This window comes from Thermobia domestica, chromosome 18 (genome assembly GCF_964235325.1).
Source record: "Thermobia domestica chromosome 18, izTheDome1.hap1.1, whole genome shotgun sequence".
In the NCBI taxonomy this organism is placed as follows: Eukaryota; Metazoa; Arthropoda; class Insecta; order Zygentoma; family Lepismatidae; genus Thermobia; species Thermobia domestica.
The window spans coordinates 131,230,850-131,246,465 of NC_137471.1; the positions used below are offsets into that span (position 1 = coordinate 131,230,850).

Here is a 15,616-nt window from a genome sequence, read left to right on the forward strand (position 1 = left end):
ATAATTTTTCGAGTTAATTTTATATTCATCATCTATTTGCAGTAAATTAAACAGAATATCAAAAGTTCTGCAGTATGGAAATGTAAAGTAGAATTCACATTAAGGGCGGTGGGATACTGTCATGACTCTTTATAACATTATTCTGCTTTTATTTCAATTGTTTCATATTGTTCACAATGTGTAAATACTCACGGAGCTCCTGTTCTACTGTGTTTTACAGGACTGTAAAAGCTTTATATTTTACAGGACTATAAAGTGCTTTATATTTTTCAGGGTTAAAATTTTGTATTAATTTTAAGGTTAAGATTTTATGTCGAACCCAGAAATGTGTCCCAGTATAAACCATTGAACCACTTAAGTTTGACGTGAAACAAATCCATTCCACAAAGCTAAATTCTTTCTCTTTTATAAAACTATACATTTTTCGTCTTTCTTCAAATGATACAGAAAGGTAGTAACATAATTTTATGGATTATTAAATAGACCTTCTACTGTACTTTTAGAAATCTGTTACGTTGCAGCCGAAATAATTTTTCAAATTTCAATTAGCAAATTACTATAGGAAATTAAGGAATTACCATTTCGCATTGCATTGATAATCCTTTTCTATACTATTATTAATTAATATTTCCAATTATTCATTCTAATCATTCTAAACAATGCTTTTGCCTTTCTGTATAAGACACCGTCCTCGGATTCATATTGAAAATAAGTACGTCACTTTATGTGGTTTTATAAACTAGAGAAAAATTTAGTTTTGTTTCACATCGCTACGTTAAGTGGTTCAAAAATTATAAAGCGAGAACAATTCTGAATTGGGTATAAAACTTTAACCTTCAGAAAGGTTAAACACAATTTTAACCCTGAAAACTTTGTCAATATATGGACAACAGAGCAAAAGAGGTTATAACAAATTGAGTCATGGTTATTTCAACTAATAAAGGAGGTTATATTAGACGAGATACTCGGTTACTAGAATTAACTTACCCTATTACATTAACCGAGTAAACGGGTTATTTCAATTAACTGAACAGGTTAAATTAACCGATCTACTTGGTTAAACATTTGCTCTACCTTATTACATTAATCGAGTAAATATGTTATCTTAACTAATTTAATTTGTTATATTAACCGATCCACTTGGTTATACATTTGTTCTACCGTATTACTTTAACCCAGTAAATGGGTTATTTTAAGTAATTGAATATGTTATATTAACCAAAATACTCGCTTGATGCATCCTGTTTCATTAACCGAGCAGTCGGTTATTCCAACATACTAACTAGGTTACCGGTTACAGGCTATGATTGATAGTGGTAACTACGTGATCGGTTAGCGTACCCCTGTGAGTTATTACACTGTAACCTAGCAATATTAACCTGTAACGCAAGGTTACTATCACCTTCTCTCGTTAACCTTTTTGGCTTGGCTGCTTGGACACACGTTCCGTTTTCCATATATTGACAAACTAACTTGGTTACTGTCCACCTTTTTCTTGTTTACTAGTAACTTTTTTTTTTGCGTGTAGGCTCGGATTGAATCTTTCCGCCACCACATACCTTTTATAACAGTATTTTTATTTATAATTTTTACTTCATTAATTTTTATTTAAATCTCATTTTCCATTGGGAGTGTGACCCCTGTACTTTAAAAAATTTAGAAAATCATTGACGTTTAAAATCCTTTTTCCAATAGTTGATGGGAAAACGACAAGTACTGACTGTTAGAAGTTTTTCACATTAGGCCCACAGACATGTTAATTGAATTATTCTTAACGTTCATTATTAGTTGCTCAGTTGCTATTTTTAGGTCGCTTTTAAGCATTTGTAAGTCATTTCCAGATACTTTCCCTCTATATAGCACTTAAATCGTACTGAGAATTGTAGAAATGTACTGCGTATGAACCGAGTGCAACATTACTGGTGGGAATCCGCCATGATTTTCATTGCAGTGCTACGCATCTTTTCTGCTGTCTGTCGACTGGTCGGAAAGGCAACTTTCCACCGGCGGGGCCGGCGCATTTTATGCGCCTTTCCGGTTGTTTGCCGACTGCTCGAAAGGACCTCTATTCGATGTCAGCTTCTCAGTTCTCCTACAGGCGACATCCGACCTCTTGCCGCAGTCGAAAAGTAGCTCTTTGCCGACTGGATATCAATCCTTCAGGAAGGCCAAATTTTCACCACCTTTTACAGTAGGTTTGCCTAAGTTTGCCTCCGTGCTATGATTTCTCATGAAGGGCACAATTGCTAGTTCTGAAAGTATATAATACTTCCAGGTCCCATTCAATTTCTTCTTTTTTGGCTGAGAGTGCTGCAAAAAAGCAAAAAGGAACGAGTTTTATACTGGGACACACAAAAAAAATGCAAGTATTATACTTCGAGAACTTGCAAGAGTGCTCCTTGTCGAGAAATCATAGCATGGAGGAAGACTTAGGCAAGACTAATGTAAAAGATGATGAAAATTTTGCCTTCCTGAAGCGTTGATTTTCAGTCGGCAAAGGGCCACTTTTTGACGGCGGCAAGAAGTCGGATGCCGCCTGTGGGAGAATCGGGAAGCCGACGTCGAAAAGAGGTCCTTTCCAGCAGTCGGCAAACAGCCGGAAAGGTGCATAAAATGCGCCGGCGCCGCCGTCGAATAGTTGCCTTGCCGAGCAGTCGGCAAACAGTCGGAAATGAGCATTAAATGCGCCGGCGCCGCCATCGGAATGTTGCCTTGCCGAGCAGTCGGCAAACAGCCCGGAAATGAGCATTAAATGCGCCGGCGCCGCCGTCGGAAAGTTGCCTAGCCAAGCAGTCGGCACTCAGCCGTAAAGATGCAGTAAATGCGCCGGCGCCGCCGTCGAAAAGAGGCCGGCATAAGGAGTCGGAAAGAGGTCGTTCCGACTGTTTTGCCGACTCTGACGGTCGGCAACAATCGGCAAAGGGCATTTTTTGTTACGATTTTCGACCGCTTGCCGCCTCGGCAAAAGGGTCGGCAATTTTGAACAAGTAGATCGTCGTGCCGCCGCGGACGGGTGCCGGCTGCCTACCGGCGGCCTGCCACAGTCGACGGCGGCAATCACTCTTGCCGACCGCGGCATCCTGATGGGGACGGTAATTTACAAATGATGAAAAGGAACCATTTTGTAAAGTAATGTAGAATTATGTAGAAATAGAGATGAAGTACTATTAATAAACCCTGAAGCACCGTTGTAAAAGACGTTGGTCTGTCACCTCTCTCTGACTCGAATTTCTGAAGAGGTACTCTGTTAAATGTGAATTAATGCATGAAATTTCGAGAAATAGGTAGGAAGAAAGGTCGTGTATTGCAATGTTACGTGCTAAATTATAAAGATAAATCAGTTTCTTGCAAATTTTGTTAACATAAATGAGTATGCGCAAATGTTGATAAATTGGTGAGACATGCATCTTACGGAAGTTACCCAATCTAATTTGTTTAAAACATTTAAAAATTTAATATCGTTATAATATCAGTAGTAAAGTCAAGTATAGAAAATCCACTTATTTATAAATTTAAACTGTTTAACGGTGTAAAAATATGTGGACTTACTATACCATTTTTTCCACACTTTTATTTTCATAGAGCATATTGTAAGTAAATATACATTTATGCGTATTATCTAAACATAATAAAATATTAATAAAGCAACATAGAACCGTTCAGAATATACATTTTAAAGAATCTAGTGCAATCCATAGTGCATCGTTAGGACTTGTAGAAAACAGTAATAGTTTTGTTTGTTTCTCTATTAGTTCTGCTTTGGGAGATGAATTTCATTATGTTTCTAATTTTTTCGTATGAAAATGTAATATTTTTTCCTTGGTACATATATAAACAGTCATTTTATTATTTTTTATTCTGGAATTTTTTGCGATACGATAAAAATTAACTACAATCCTTTGCTAATTTTGGTATGTTTAATTCTGTTCGTTGAGTATGTAAAATGGTGTTCACGGGTTTTGAGACAACGATAATTGATCTTTTACAATAGTATTATTTATTTGTGAACTTTAGGCTTCATGATTCAAAGTTGTATACGAAGATGAAAATCCTAAGAAGACTGTAATTAAAACAATGTAAGTGTCTTTACAGTTAATTAATGTGGAGTAATTAATTAATGTGAAGCAACTGTTATTGATTAACCTTTTTCTTGATCAATTCTTCTAATGGGTTTTGGAGAAGAGTGGAAGAGAGAGTATGTGTGAATAAACACTCATTATTCACATTCTCTTCCACTCTTCTCCAAACCCCATTCCAGAGTTTGGAGCTCTTAAAAGTCGCTCTAAATAGGATTACTACAAACCACCGAGTCCCCAGAAGTCCATCGTTGATCCGCCTCTCGAGAAGAATATGATTGAATAAACACTTATTATTCACATTCAGTTTGCACATCTCAACAAATAAACAATATTTTCATTCACTTCCATCTACTACTGCATTCTACTGAACTGTAACGCCTTTTTATGTTTAAAAATAATTATTCATTTTTCAATAATTGTAAATGTTTAAGTTCAGTAATTCACCATGAATAGAGTCAACTAGAAGTGTCTTTGTAACGAAGAAATAACAACATGAACTGTGAAATATCTTTCAACAAACTGTCAACGGTTGAGAGTCGACAAACTTTACTCTCTCGTTTACCGATCACCTCGAAACCGCGGTTGCCAGAATTAGCCCAGGATAGGGTACTTATATTAAGAAAATGAAAATCTCAGGAAAATGCAGAAGTCTTTTAGTCTTGTAGCTCTTAGTCCGTATGAAAATACTGATAGAAATATGGCCAATGAATTATGACTATTTTGTAGAACATTCCACTTTAATATCACAGGAAATTCATCTTCCGGCTTGCTTGGTTGTGAAAAGTTATAGAGTGTATTCGTATACTGTGTAAAGTATGTGTACTGTCGCTGATTTGTGATAACAATCAGAAACAGAAGTAAAAGGTAAATTACAGTAATAGTTTTCTCTTAATAGTTTCGTATTGAAAGGGAAACGGAAAACCTACTTTTATCTTAACATTTTCTTTCTTAAAATTTCTATTCGGGTTCACACCCTTTCCCCTCAACATTGAATACGGAAATGGAGAACTTATTTAGAATTTGATTGTTGATTCCAGTATATTTCAAGCATCACTTCTCGTACCTGTGCCTGTGTTATGTCGATAACGCCATCGTCGATATCTATATTATATATCAACATTCGATATCGCAAATATATGGACATGAATATCATTCTAAATTTTCGATATCGATATTCGGGGCGGGGCGAGGAGGTATAAGAGCCCCTAAGACTTGCGATGGATGAAGAGATTAAAGCTACTTTTTACAATCATTATATCTTTATTACCACAAATTGCAATGTAAATACATCCACTTGCAAATTTGCAATATTATATGATATAATTTCTTAGACGCCAGAACGTTTCTGTTCCCTGAACAAAACGAAAAAAAAATCACGTGCAAAAGCAAGTGCTTCGAACTTTGAACTAGAATTTACCATAAGAAAGTTTTTTATTTCTCTCTTATTTGCAGTTTGCCACACTGATATATTTCTGACAAAAAATGAGGTTAAGTCCAGCGCCTTTCGAAGTTGGAACCAAACCAACCGCCGAGCTGTTTGGGTTGCCTACTATTTTAGGAAAAGGAGAATTGCAGGTGGTAATGCATTTTTTGGGTCGTGTATACATATCACCGTTGAGTTGATACATTTATAATTATTGAAGTATGCCTTCTTTGTTTTTATTTGGTTTGTGTATATTGAATAATTAGTAGAACACGGTATGGTATTAAATTTCGTATGTTGCCGGTAACCATGTTAACAATTTGAATTTAACGTAGGAGATGTCTGCTACGGTAACCGGGGTGACAACAGGAATGTCTTTAGAAAAATTATTCAAGAAAAAGGTAAATCAATAACAGTTGCTTCACATTAATTAATTACTCCACATTAATTAACTGTAAAGACACTTACATTGTTTTAATTATAGTCTTCTTAGGATTTTCATCTTCGTATACAACTTTGAATCATGAAGCCTATAGTTCACAAATAAATAATACTATTGTAAAAGATCAATTAACGTTGTTCCAAAACCCGTAAACACCATTTTACATACTCAACGAACAGAATTAAACATACCAAAATTAGCAAAGGATTGTAGTTAATTTTTATCGTATCGTAAAACAATGCAGAATAAAAAAATAATAAAATGACTGTTTATATATGTACCAAGGAAAAAATATTACATTTTCATACGAAAAAATTAGAAACATAATGAAATTCATCTCCCAAAACAGAACTAATAGAGAAACAAACAAAACTATTACTGTTTTCTACAAGTCCTAACGATGCACTATGGATTGCACTAGATTTTGTCGTTAGTGCTTTCTGGGGAACTAACGTGAAGTTAGCTCTCTTCTTTTTTCTTTTTGCTCCTAGCATCCAAACTAATGAAGCATTAATGTTCGGATTTGGTGCTCTAAGAAATATTAACGATTGCACTGGAAGAGATCATTAGTGCTTTTGAATTGGGCGGAAGTTTAACTCAACGAAAAATTCCCAATGTTTTTCTTACGTGACTTTCTTCACTAATAATGAAGCAGTAACGAAACTTAGTGTTTTCTAGGACCACCAACAATGTACTATCAATTGCACTAGGTTTGATTGTTAGTACTTCCTGTGGGGCTAACTTCACGTTTGTCCATCAAGGTTCTTTTGCTTCTAGTGTCCAAACTATTGCAGCACTAGTGTTAAGAGTCACTGCTCTAGGAAGCACTAACGAAGCACTAACGAATGTATTAAAGATATCATTATCTGTTTTGAATTTGTCGGGAATTTGTCCCAGTGAAATATTTCCCATGTATTTACGGGAGTTTCGTAACCAGAGGTGACCACTTTGACCTAACCTCACTCAACCTCACGCTCAAAAACTAATTTCGAGCTGAACTCACGAACTCATTTCGACCTCATGCTCACACAACCTCACGCTCACATCACCAGTCTGACCTCACGCTCACTCAACTTCACGTTCGCATCACCAGTCTGACCTCACACTCACTCAACCTCACGCTTACAACACCAGTCTGACCTCACGCTCAACTCACCAGTCTCACCTAGAGCTCACTCAACCTCAGGTTCACATCACCAGCCTTAACTCACGCTCACTTCGTGAAGTCGAGGTCGAGTGCGTGTAAGTTTCGAACTTGTGAGCGACGACCTCGTGAGTTTGGACATCTCTGTGACATATAAGTGGGCAGATCTACAATAATAATAAAGCAAAACAAAACCATTAGTGTTTCTAAAAGCACTAAAGATGCACTAACGATTGCACCAGGTTTAATCGTTAGTGTTTCCTGGGGGCTAACGAGAAGTTGCACCCCAAAAGTTTTTTTGCTTCTAGCGTCCGAACTATTGCAGCACTAATGTTTCAACTCGGTATTCTAAGAAGCACTAATGAAGCACTAACGATTGCGCTAAAAGATATCATTAGCGCTTTTGAATTTATCGGGAATTTGTCCCAATAAAAATTCCCCATGTATTCCTTATGGGAATTTTGTGACATATAACTCGCCATAGCCACACTAATTGTGAAGCACTAACGAAACTCTTAGTGTTTTCTGGAAGCACTAACGATTGCACTAGGTTTAATCGTTAGGACTTTCTGGGGGGTGGGCTAATGTGAAGTTGCCTCCCCAAGTTTTTTGCTTCTAGCGTCCAAACTATTGAAGCATTAACGTTGGAGTTGGTGTTCTCAGAAGCACTGACGAAGCACTAACAGTTACACTAGAAGAGGTCATTAGCGCTTTTGAATTTGGCGGGAATTTGAGCCAATGAATAATTCCCCATGTATTCCTTATGGGAATTTCGTGATATATAACTGGCCATAGCCACACTAATTGTGAAGCACTAACGAAACTATTAGTGTTTTCTGGAAGCACTAACGATGCACTAACAATTGCACTAGGTTTAATCGTCAGTGCTTTCTGGGGGGGACTAACGTGAAATTGCCCCCCTCCCCATAGTTCTTTGCTTCTACCGTCCAAACTATTGAAGCACTAATTTGGGAGTTGGTGTTCTCAGAAGCACTAACGAATCACTAACAATTCCACTAGAAGAGATCATTACTACATCAATGGGGGGGGGGGCAACTTCTCGGACGTATTTACCCATCACTAGGTATTGGCTAGTGATGGGTAAATTCCCGGAAGATATTTTTCGGGAATATTCCCAAAATGGGAATTTATCCGGGAATTTATGTTCAATCAGAAAGAAATTTGCATTCTACTACTATATTATGATTTTAAAGTTTAATTAATTTTTATATCACAGCATATTATTACTATTGCCCACAGAGGATTCTTTAAAATTTATATTCTGAACGATACTATATTACTTTAATAATACTTTATTATATTTAGAGAGTACGCATAAATGTATATTTATTTATAACATGTTCTATCAATTAAATATGTGCGAAAAAAATTATATAGTAACAGTTTAAATTTATATGTAAGTGGATTTGCTGAACTTGACTCTATTACTGGTATTATAAACACATTCCGCCTTATGCAGAGTCGTTTTGATGTATGATTAGCGTAATATTAAAGGCATAACTACTGCAGGAAACATATGTTGGTATAACACTTTAGTATGATACTAATCAATCGTCAGATCGACTCTGCATAAGGCCCATTAAATTTATAAATGTTATAAACCAATTAGATTGGGTAAATGCTAGAAGATACATGTCTCACCAATTTATCAAAATTTGCGCATACATATTTATGTTCACAAAATTTGCAAGACACTTACTTATCTTTATTTTTTAGCACGTAACATTGCCATACACGACCTTTCATTCTACCTATTTCTCGAAATTCTATACGCTAATTCACATGTAAAAGAAGTCCGAGTACTTCCTCAGAAATTCGAGTCAGAGAGAGGAGACAGACCGATGTCTATTACTAATGGTGGTTCAGTGTTTATTAATCGTTATTCATCTCTATTTCTACATAATTCTTAATTACTTTACAAAATGGTTCTTTTTCATAATTTGTAAATTAGTACTTTGCTAATTTTGGCTGTTCTTTAGCATTGGGGGCCAGCTTTTGCACCTACTGTTTTGCTACATTCTATTCCGATGTGGTTGCTGTATGGTTTCATACGTTAAATTACGTTACCAACATTAAATTCAGACTGCATTGCAGAGCAAGCGTTAGCGAATGAAGGCGGGTTAGAGCCCCGCATGGCACGTTGTTTTCTATCTTCGTTACCAACAATTCGCTTTCTTTTCTCACATAAATCACTTCCACTTTCCTTTCCGTTTTGAATAAATCTCCAACTACCCTAATAAAAATGTGTTCCATACTTTCTTGACTACTTGAACATCACTATCACCTCATTTCCTCAGTAAATCATTCTACTTTTTGCTAGTTTTGGCCCCCCAATTCTGAACAATTACTTTGGTTTTTAGTGCAAATGGAAATGGAACTTAAAAAAAACATATCATTAGTTATATAAAGTACCGTCAAATAATTTTAAATTTTTTAACCTCCAAATTCTTTAAAGCCTAGAAATAAATCATTATATATTAAAATAAAGTAATTAGTCATATGGTTCTTATAATTTGGAAGATAAAGTAAAGACATGGAAATAAACTCCTTCCCGGGAATTTATAGGCAAGGGGAAAAAACCCGGGAATATTCCCATTTTAAAATTCCTTCCCACCGGGAATATTCCCACTGCCCATCACTAGTATTGTCAACGCTGGCCCAGTGTTGCCAATTTAGCGACTTTGTCGCCAGAACTGGCGACTTTTGGAAGTGTGTAACGACAAAAATTTTTATTTAGCGCCTAGCGACAAATCTAGCGACATTTGGGAATTCAAATATTTTGTTCTATGTTTATATTAAAGTATCCAAAAAATGAAGTTCGTGGTACTAATAATTACTTTTACACACTCGGTTGCACTACTGCTAGGAGCGACCTACTTCGTTGGATTCATCGCTGCTATGAGGATTATGCCCTTCTTCACTGTGGTTCGGAAATCCGCGGAAATCCGTTGCGTATCTAACTAGTTGCGTTATAGCTGGTAATCTCTTGCATTGCACAGTGCGTACAGTGACAGTGACGCTGGAGAACATTGTGCTTTTCTGGTTCAGTGTTGTGCGTGTGGTTTATATATTAATTGAACTGCGGTTGTTCTTAATATAAATTACACAGAAATCTCGTCGAGTGAGTTCGGTGAAGTGTTCTAATACGAAAGCAACATGAATTCCCCAACCCCCCAAAAGATAATCGTAGTCAATAACAAGGAATGGGAAAAAGTGATCCAAAATTTTAAGTATTTGCAAACTTTCAATGCTATATTTATTAATTTTGTATTCTTCAAAGCGCATAGTGCAGTGGTTTTGTCAAGATGGTCATTTTAAAAAAGAAAAGAATCTCAAGTCTTCCATTGTATATGAAAAATATTTAAATTATTTTAATTCCTTTGTAAAATTGTATAGCGACTTTTCTAGCGACTTGGCAGGAGGCGTTTAGCGACTTCTAGCGACTTTAGAGTACTAAACTAGCGACATTTCACACTGGCGAGTTGGCAACAGTGCGCTGGCCCTGACCTCGTAATATTCTGAGCTTGAAAGAAGGAGGCGCTCAAACGTGTTGCTTTTAAGAAGCAAATAACCTGTATTGTCTAAATATCTGTTCGTATGTGTAAATGCAAGTGTTAAGTTGCTTCTATGAACGCTCTTGTAAGTAATTTCATTAAAGTGACAGCATAAAAGAAAATGGAAGTATCAATCACACATGAAAATTCTATTAAATGTGAAGATAAGGCGGATGGTGAGGCGAGTGTTAAATTGGAATTGGTGTGCAAAGAAGAAATTGAGAATAACTTCTATGAGGAAGATCCACTCGAAGGGAAAGGGTGGATATACGAATTCACGACTGACAACAACAAATCAATATTATCTACAACGGAAGGAGATGAAATAAAGGAGAAGGATCTAGCTATGTATTCCTCGGATATGAAATTGAACATTGATACAGTGAAATCAGAATTTCCTGTAGTAGATCCTGCATTTGAAAGTAATATAGAAGCGTTAAGAAAAATAGTGGTTGAAGAGACCTGCGCGTCGTACTCTAATGACTACAAGCTTTTAACAACAGAAAGTTTCAAATCATTTGAGCGGGAAAGGTAAGGTTAAACTTTCTATGTAGCAGTTGGTTAAGATGTTAATGCAGTTGCGCGGGTTCAGAAATTGGTAATAGTTAAGAACAGCTACTTCTCATCTCCCGTGCACAAGGATACATCTTACTGTTGCACTACCTAAACACACTAAGTACAAGGGCACGAACTCCGTCTATTACCTACTTTTTAACATCCTAGCTAGTCAATGAATAATTCCTGAAAGTATGGCGTTTCTCGTCCTTCCCTAAATGGGAAGTACGGCTCCTTAACTATAACCCAAAAATTGTATAGTAAACAACAATACTTCACGAGAAATAGTTAGGTATTTTTGATACTGGAACTTAAATTAGTAATATACGTAAATTAATATTTAATAAGCTACGGCACACATAGACTTCCTGTACACAATAAAGAAGAATGAACGATACCACACATACAAATTTTATGTAGGTCGTATTTCAATGGGTACTAATATAACGCAAGTAATAATTACCGTATTATTGATTATACATTATTCACTAACTCTTGTACATAGTTACAAAATGGGTATTCTACGATAATGTTTCATATGTGAAAGAACAGTGAGCGTGACGAAAGGACGTCCCATAAATTCCGAAATGCACACGTAAAATATGTTGTAGTGGAACAAAATATATGGACGTATTTTATTTTACCGACGAATCATCTCAAATGCTCCAAGCGACACTTTCCGGAGGACATCCAAACACATTAGCAAAACAGGAGATAAGGGATAATTCTAACCAAAAATGGGTGCAGATTTATTCTAAGTGTATATATATATATATATATATATAAGGTAAGAGCACCAGTAGCAAACACTGCCCTAAAAGCTGACACTTTTATCGTAAATTGTACATAATAAGATTATTTGTGATCATTAACAGATTTATGAACGCACAAACCTTTTTTGGTGATTTGGCAGCATTTTGCTTAATCGTGGTTAATTTGCGCCCCAATTGATACAAGTATGCCGAAGTTGAATTACGTGTTATCAGGAAATATGCAGAAGTGAGAAGAATTCTTAAGAAATACGGTAAGCCTACTTCCCTTGTTACTCTTATGTTAATTTATGATTTTTTTCTAGTTCAGTGGCATGTTGAACATGTATTCTGTTGGTGAAACAGTGTAGTGAATTACGGGAAAAAAATTTTGTTCAATTTCAAATTCTAAAATTTCAGGAGGGGGGTGTCAGGTATTGGTGTCCTTTTGTGTATGGTTATTCCAGTAGCTGACACTGCATGTCAGGCATTGGTAAACAGCATAACGACATTAATTTATGAATTTCATACATAATTTACACGAGAAAGTAACACTTATCTTCTGTTATCAATTTCACTAAATTTGGATGTCTCGGTCCAAAAGCTGACAGGGTCTGTTACGTACTGCAGCAACAAAATGTTGTTTTGTACCAAGACCTGACATGAAAAAAATTTCATTGAATTTGAGCAATGCAATGACGCAAACATCGTTATTTTACAAAAGAAAAAAAAAGTGTTTTGTGGTTGCTCTAAACAAATTTAAGACAAAAATTCATGACATGCTTTTCTTAACTTTTCATTCATTAATCTTATTTTAACGAAAGAAGTGTTATAAACATTTTTAAAAGTAGTAAAAAAAACTGTCCGTAGACAGGATTCGAACCCTCGCCAAAAACATTTTCGTTACTAGCATGTTACGCTAGACCACTCGGCTACCACAGCCGACAACAACTCTCGTTTACTTTGTGCTATATGTAGATCATGTCTTGTGATATCGCATCTTATCGACCAATCAGATCAGAGGATATGCTGAAACGTTTGGGATCCGCAAATATGCAGACTGCATTCTATGTCCAAAAGGAGATAGTGTTAATTTGTAAGGAAGAAGAAAATATATACACATGCAAGCAATGATGGAAAGGAATGTATGATAACGCTGGTTATAGCTAGTGCTTCGGGTATTTTGGCTCCCCCCGATGGTTGTACACAGTTACAAACGAATACCAGCTTATTTAGTTAATATAGTGCCTAAGAATTGGATATTGGTAGATCTGAGTCAGGTTAAATGACAGGAGAGAGATTTTTTGAATATATGACTAATGTGTTTCAACCATGGCTTGAAAAATATCAAAACTCCTGTGTTGGTTTGGGTCTAGGTCAAAATCCCCACACTCAAGAAATGTCAAAACGCCCACACGATCGTTCATAACTACCACACAAATAGACAAATCTCCCAAACGCACGAACGGTCAAAACTCCCACACTCAAGAAATGACAAAACGTCCACAGAAATGGACAAAATAGCCACACACAGCAATGGTCATAATCCCCACATAAATGGACAAAGCTCCCACACAAATGTTCAAAATTCCCACATGCAGAAATTGTCACAACTGCCACACAAATGGACAAAAACCCCACACAATCGGACAAATCCCCAACAAAGACGTGAAATGATCGTGATTGCAAGTCTTTGTTGCGGCTCTTTATGACGCCCACTTTAGTGTTTCTGCCATTAGAAAACAGTGCAAGAAGAATAGTTGCAACATCAGTTTAAGTGGAATAAAAAATGTTATTAAAAAGTACAAGGGCAAGACATGGGAGATTTGTCCGATTGTGTGGGGATTTTGTCCATTTGTGTGGCAGTTGTGACAATTTCTGCATGTGGGAGTTTTGTCCTTTTGTGTGGGGGTTTTGTCCATTTATTTGGGGATTGTGACCGTTGCTATGTGTGGGAGTTTTGTTCATTTGTGTGGGAGTTATGACCGTTGGAGGTTATGACCGATTACCAGTGTGGGGGTTTTGGCTGTGGGAGTTATGACCGTTCGTGCATTTGGGAGATTTGTCCGTTTGTGTGGGAATTATGACCGATTGTGTGGGCGTTTTGACATTTCTTGAGTGTGGGAGTTTTGGCTGTGGATGTTTTGACCTGTTCCCGTTGGTTTTCCTTGATGGTCATGCATCGCATCTCAGTGAGCCTCTAAGCATTTTTTGTAGTAACAATGGTAACTTGTGGCTTTGTATCTGAATTCCACTCATGTTCTTCAACCAATGGATGTTTGAGTTTGCCATCCAGTCAAGAGCGCCTTGAAATGTGATGTGCATCAGTGGAGCATCGAACATGACGGCAGAAAGCTGAGAAATGAAGACCTTGCATCTCTTTTGTAAGAAAAACAATGAAAATGTCAATTACACCAACTACAATACAGAATTTATTCAGAGCATGCGGTCTTAACCCATTCAACGCTGGTAATATAGACTATCAAAATTTCATGAAAGGAGAAACAACTCTAGAATCTCTACAAGGAAACTAATCGGCCAAATAATTGAATTCTTATGTTTCCAAGAACAATGAATTGGTACTGAGAAAGTTAAAAAAAAAAATCCCCGATGGTGATGTCACGTGGTTAGGCAACATAAAATATAAAAAAAATTCCTTCTGTGAAAATCTATAAAGCTGCATGCAGAGAAGTGTGTAACGGATGTGATCCTCCACCCAGAATAGACAACGAATAAGTATAAGTAATATATCCCACGAAGAAATATCTACTCATCAAAATACAGATTAAACTACTAACATCAATTCCAACCATTTCAAACCTTACAGGAACTGACGTTCCTACGCAGGAACAAATTACAGAAGTAATTAAAATTTCTACTCCTCAAAAAAGAAGTGAGGACTTCGAACACTACAGAAACTCACGTTTCTACCAAAGAACAGGAAGCAAAGGAAAATACTCTAATTCCCTCACCATTTAAAAGAGCTTTATTTTGGCAGAGTGGAAGAAATACCATGAAAATAAGCGAAAGGAAAAGGAACGTATCCAGGGAGAAAAGGGAGATAAAGAAAGTAACAAGAATTAGCGAAGAAGGTCAAGGAAGAGAAGAAACTAAGTTCGACGGAAGGAGAAAATGTGGCATTTTCTTCGAGGAATCGTCCGACTCTTCCATTGAGCTTTAACTTGAATCTGACGGAAACAGTGACGATTGGTATTAGGGAAGGTTGTCAACTAGTGGAAGTGAGTCCGAGGGCAATTTTCACGTCAATGATTATGCAATTGTTCAGTACGAAAGTGAATATTTTCCAGGAAAGGCTTTGAAGACCGAGCAAAACGAAGCTTTTGTCAAAGTCATGCTGAAGACTGGATATGGCTGGTATTGGCCGAAATTTGAGGACAAGCTATGGTATGCATATGAAGACATTTTTGAAAAAAATCAATACCTAAATATGATTCCCAGATGGGTGCATATCTGATATAAGCAATTGAGAAATACCATGTTAACGAAAGGTAAGAAATGTCTTGGAATTTAAAATGGATACATTTGAATAAGTACCCAAAGAGCAGATTCTACCTATTGTAAGTACTGTTACTTCTGTTTAACCTATACTTTGAAAGAATATTTGATGTTATTCTTACTAATAAATTAT

The 15,616-nt window shown here is 36.4% G+C and overlaps 1 protein-coding gene across 1 annotated transcript in view; it reads left to right on the plus strand.

The window, feature by feature from the left end:
* Window positions 1-10,615: 10,615 nt before the first annotated feature.
* LOC145675480 (uncharacterized) overlaps window positions 10,616-15,616 on the plus strand; it is a 49,530-nt gene continuing 44,529 nt past the window's right edge. Inside the window, exon 1 of the mRNA XM_081745917.1 lies at window positions 10,616-11,194. Within this exon, the coding sequence (XP_081602043.1) occupies window positions 10,785-11,194 (410 nt within the window). The 5' untranslated portion in view covers window positions 10,616-10,784. The remainder of the gene's footprint in view (window positions 11,195-15,616) is intronic.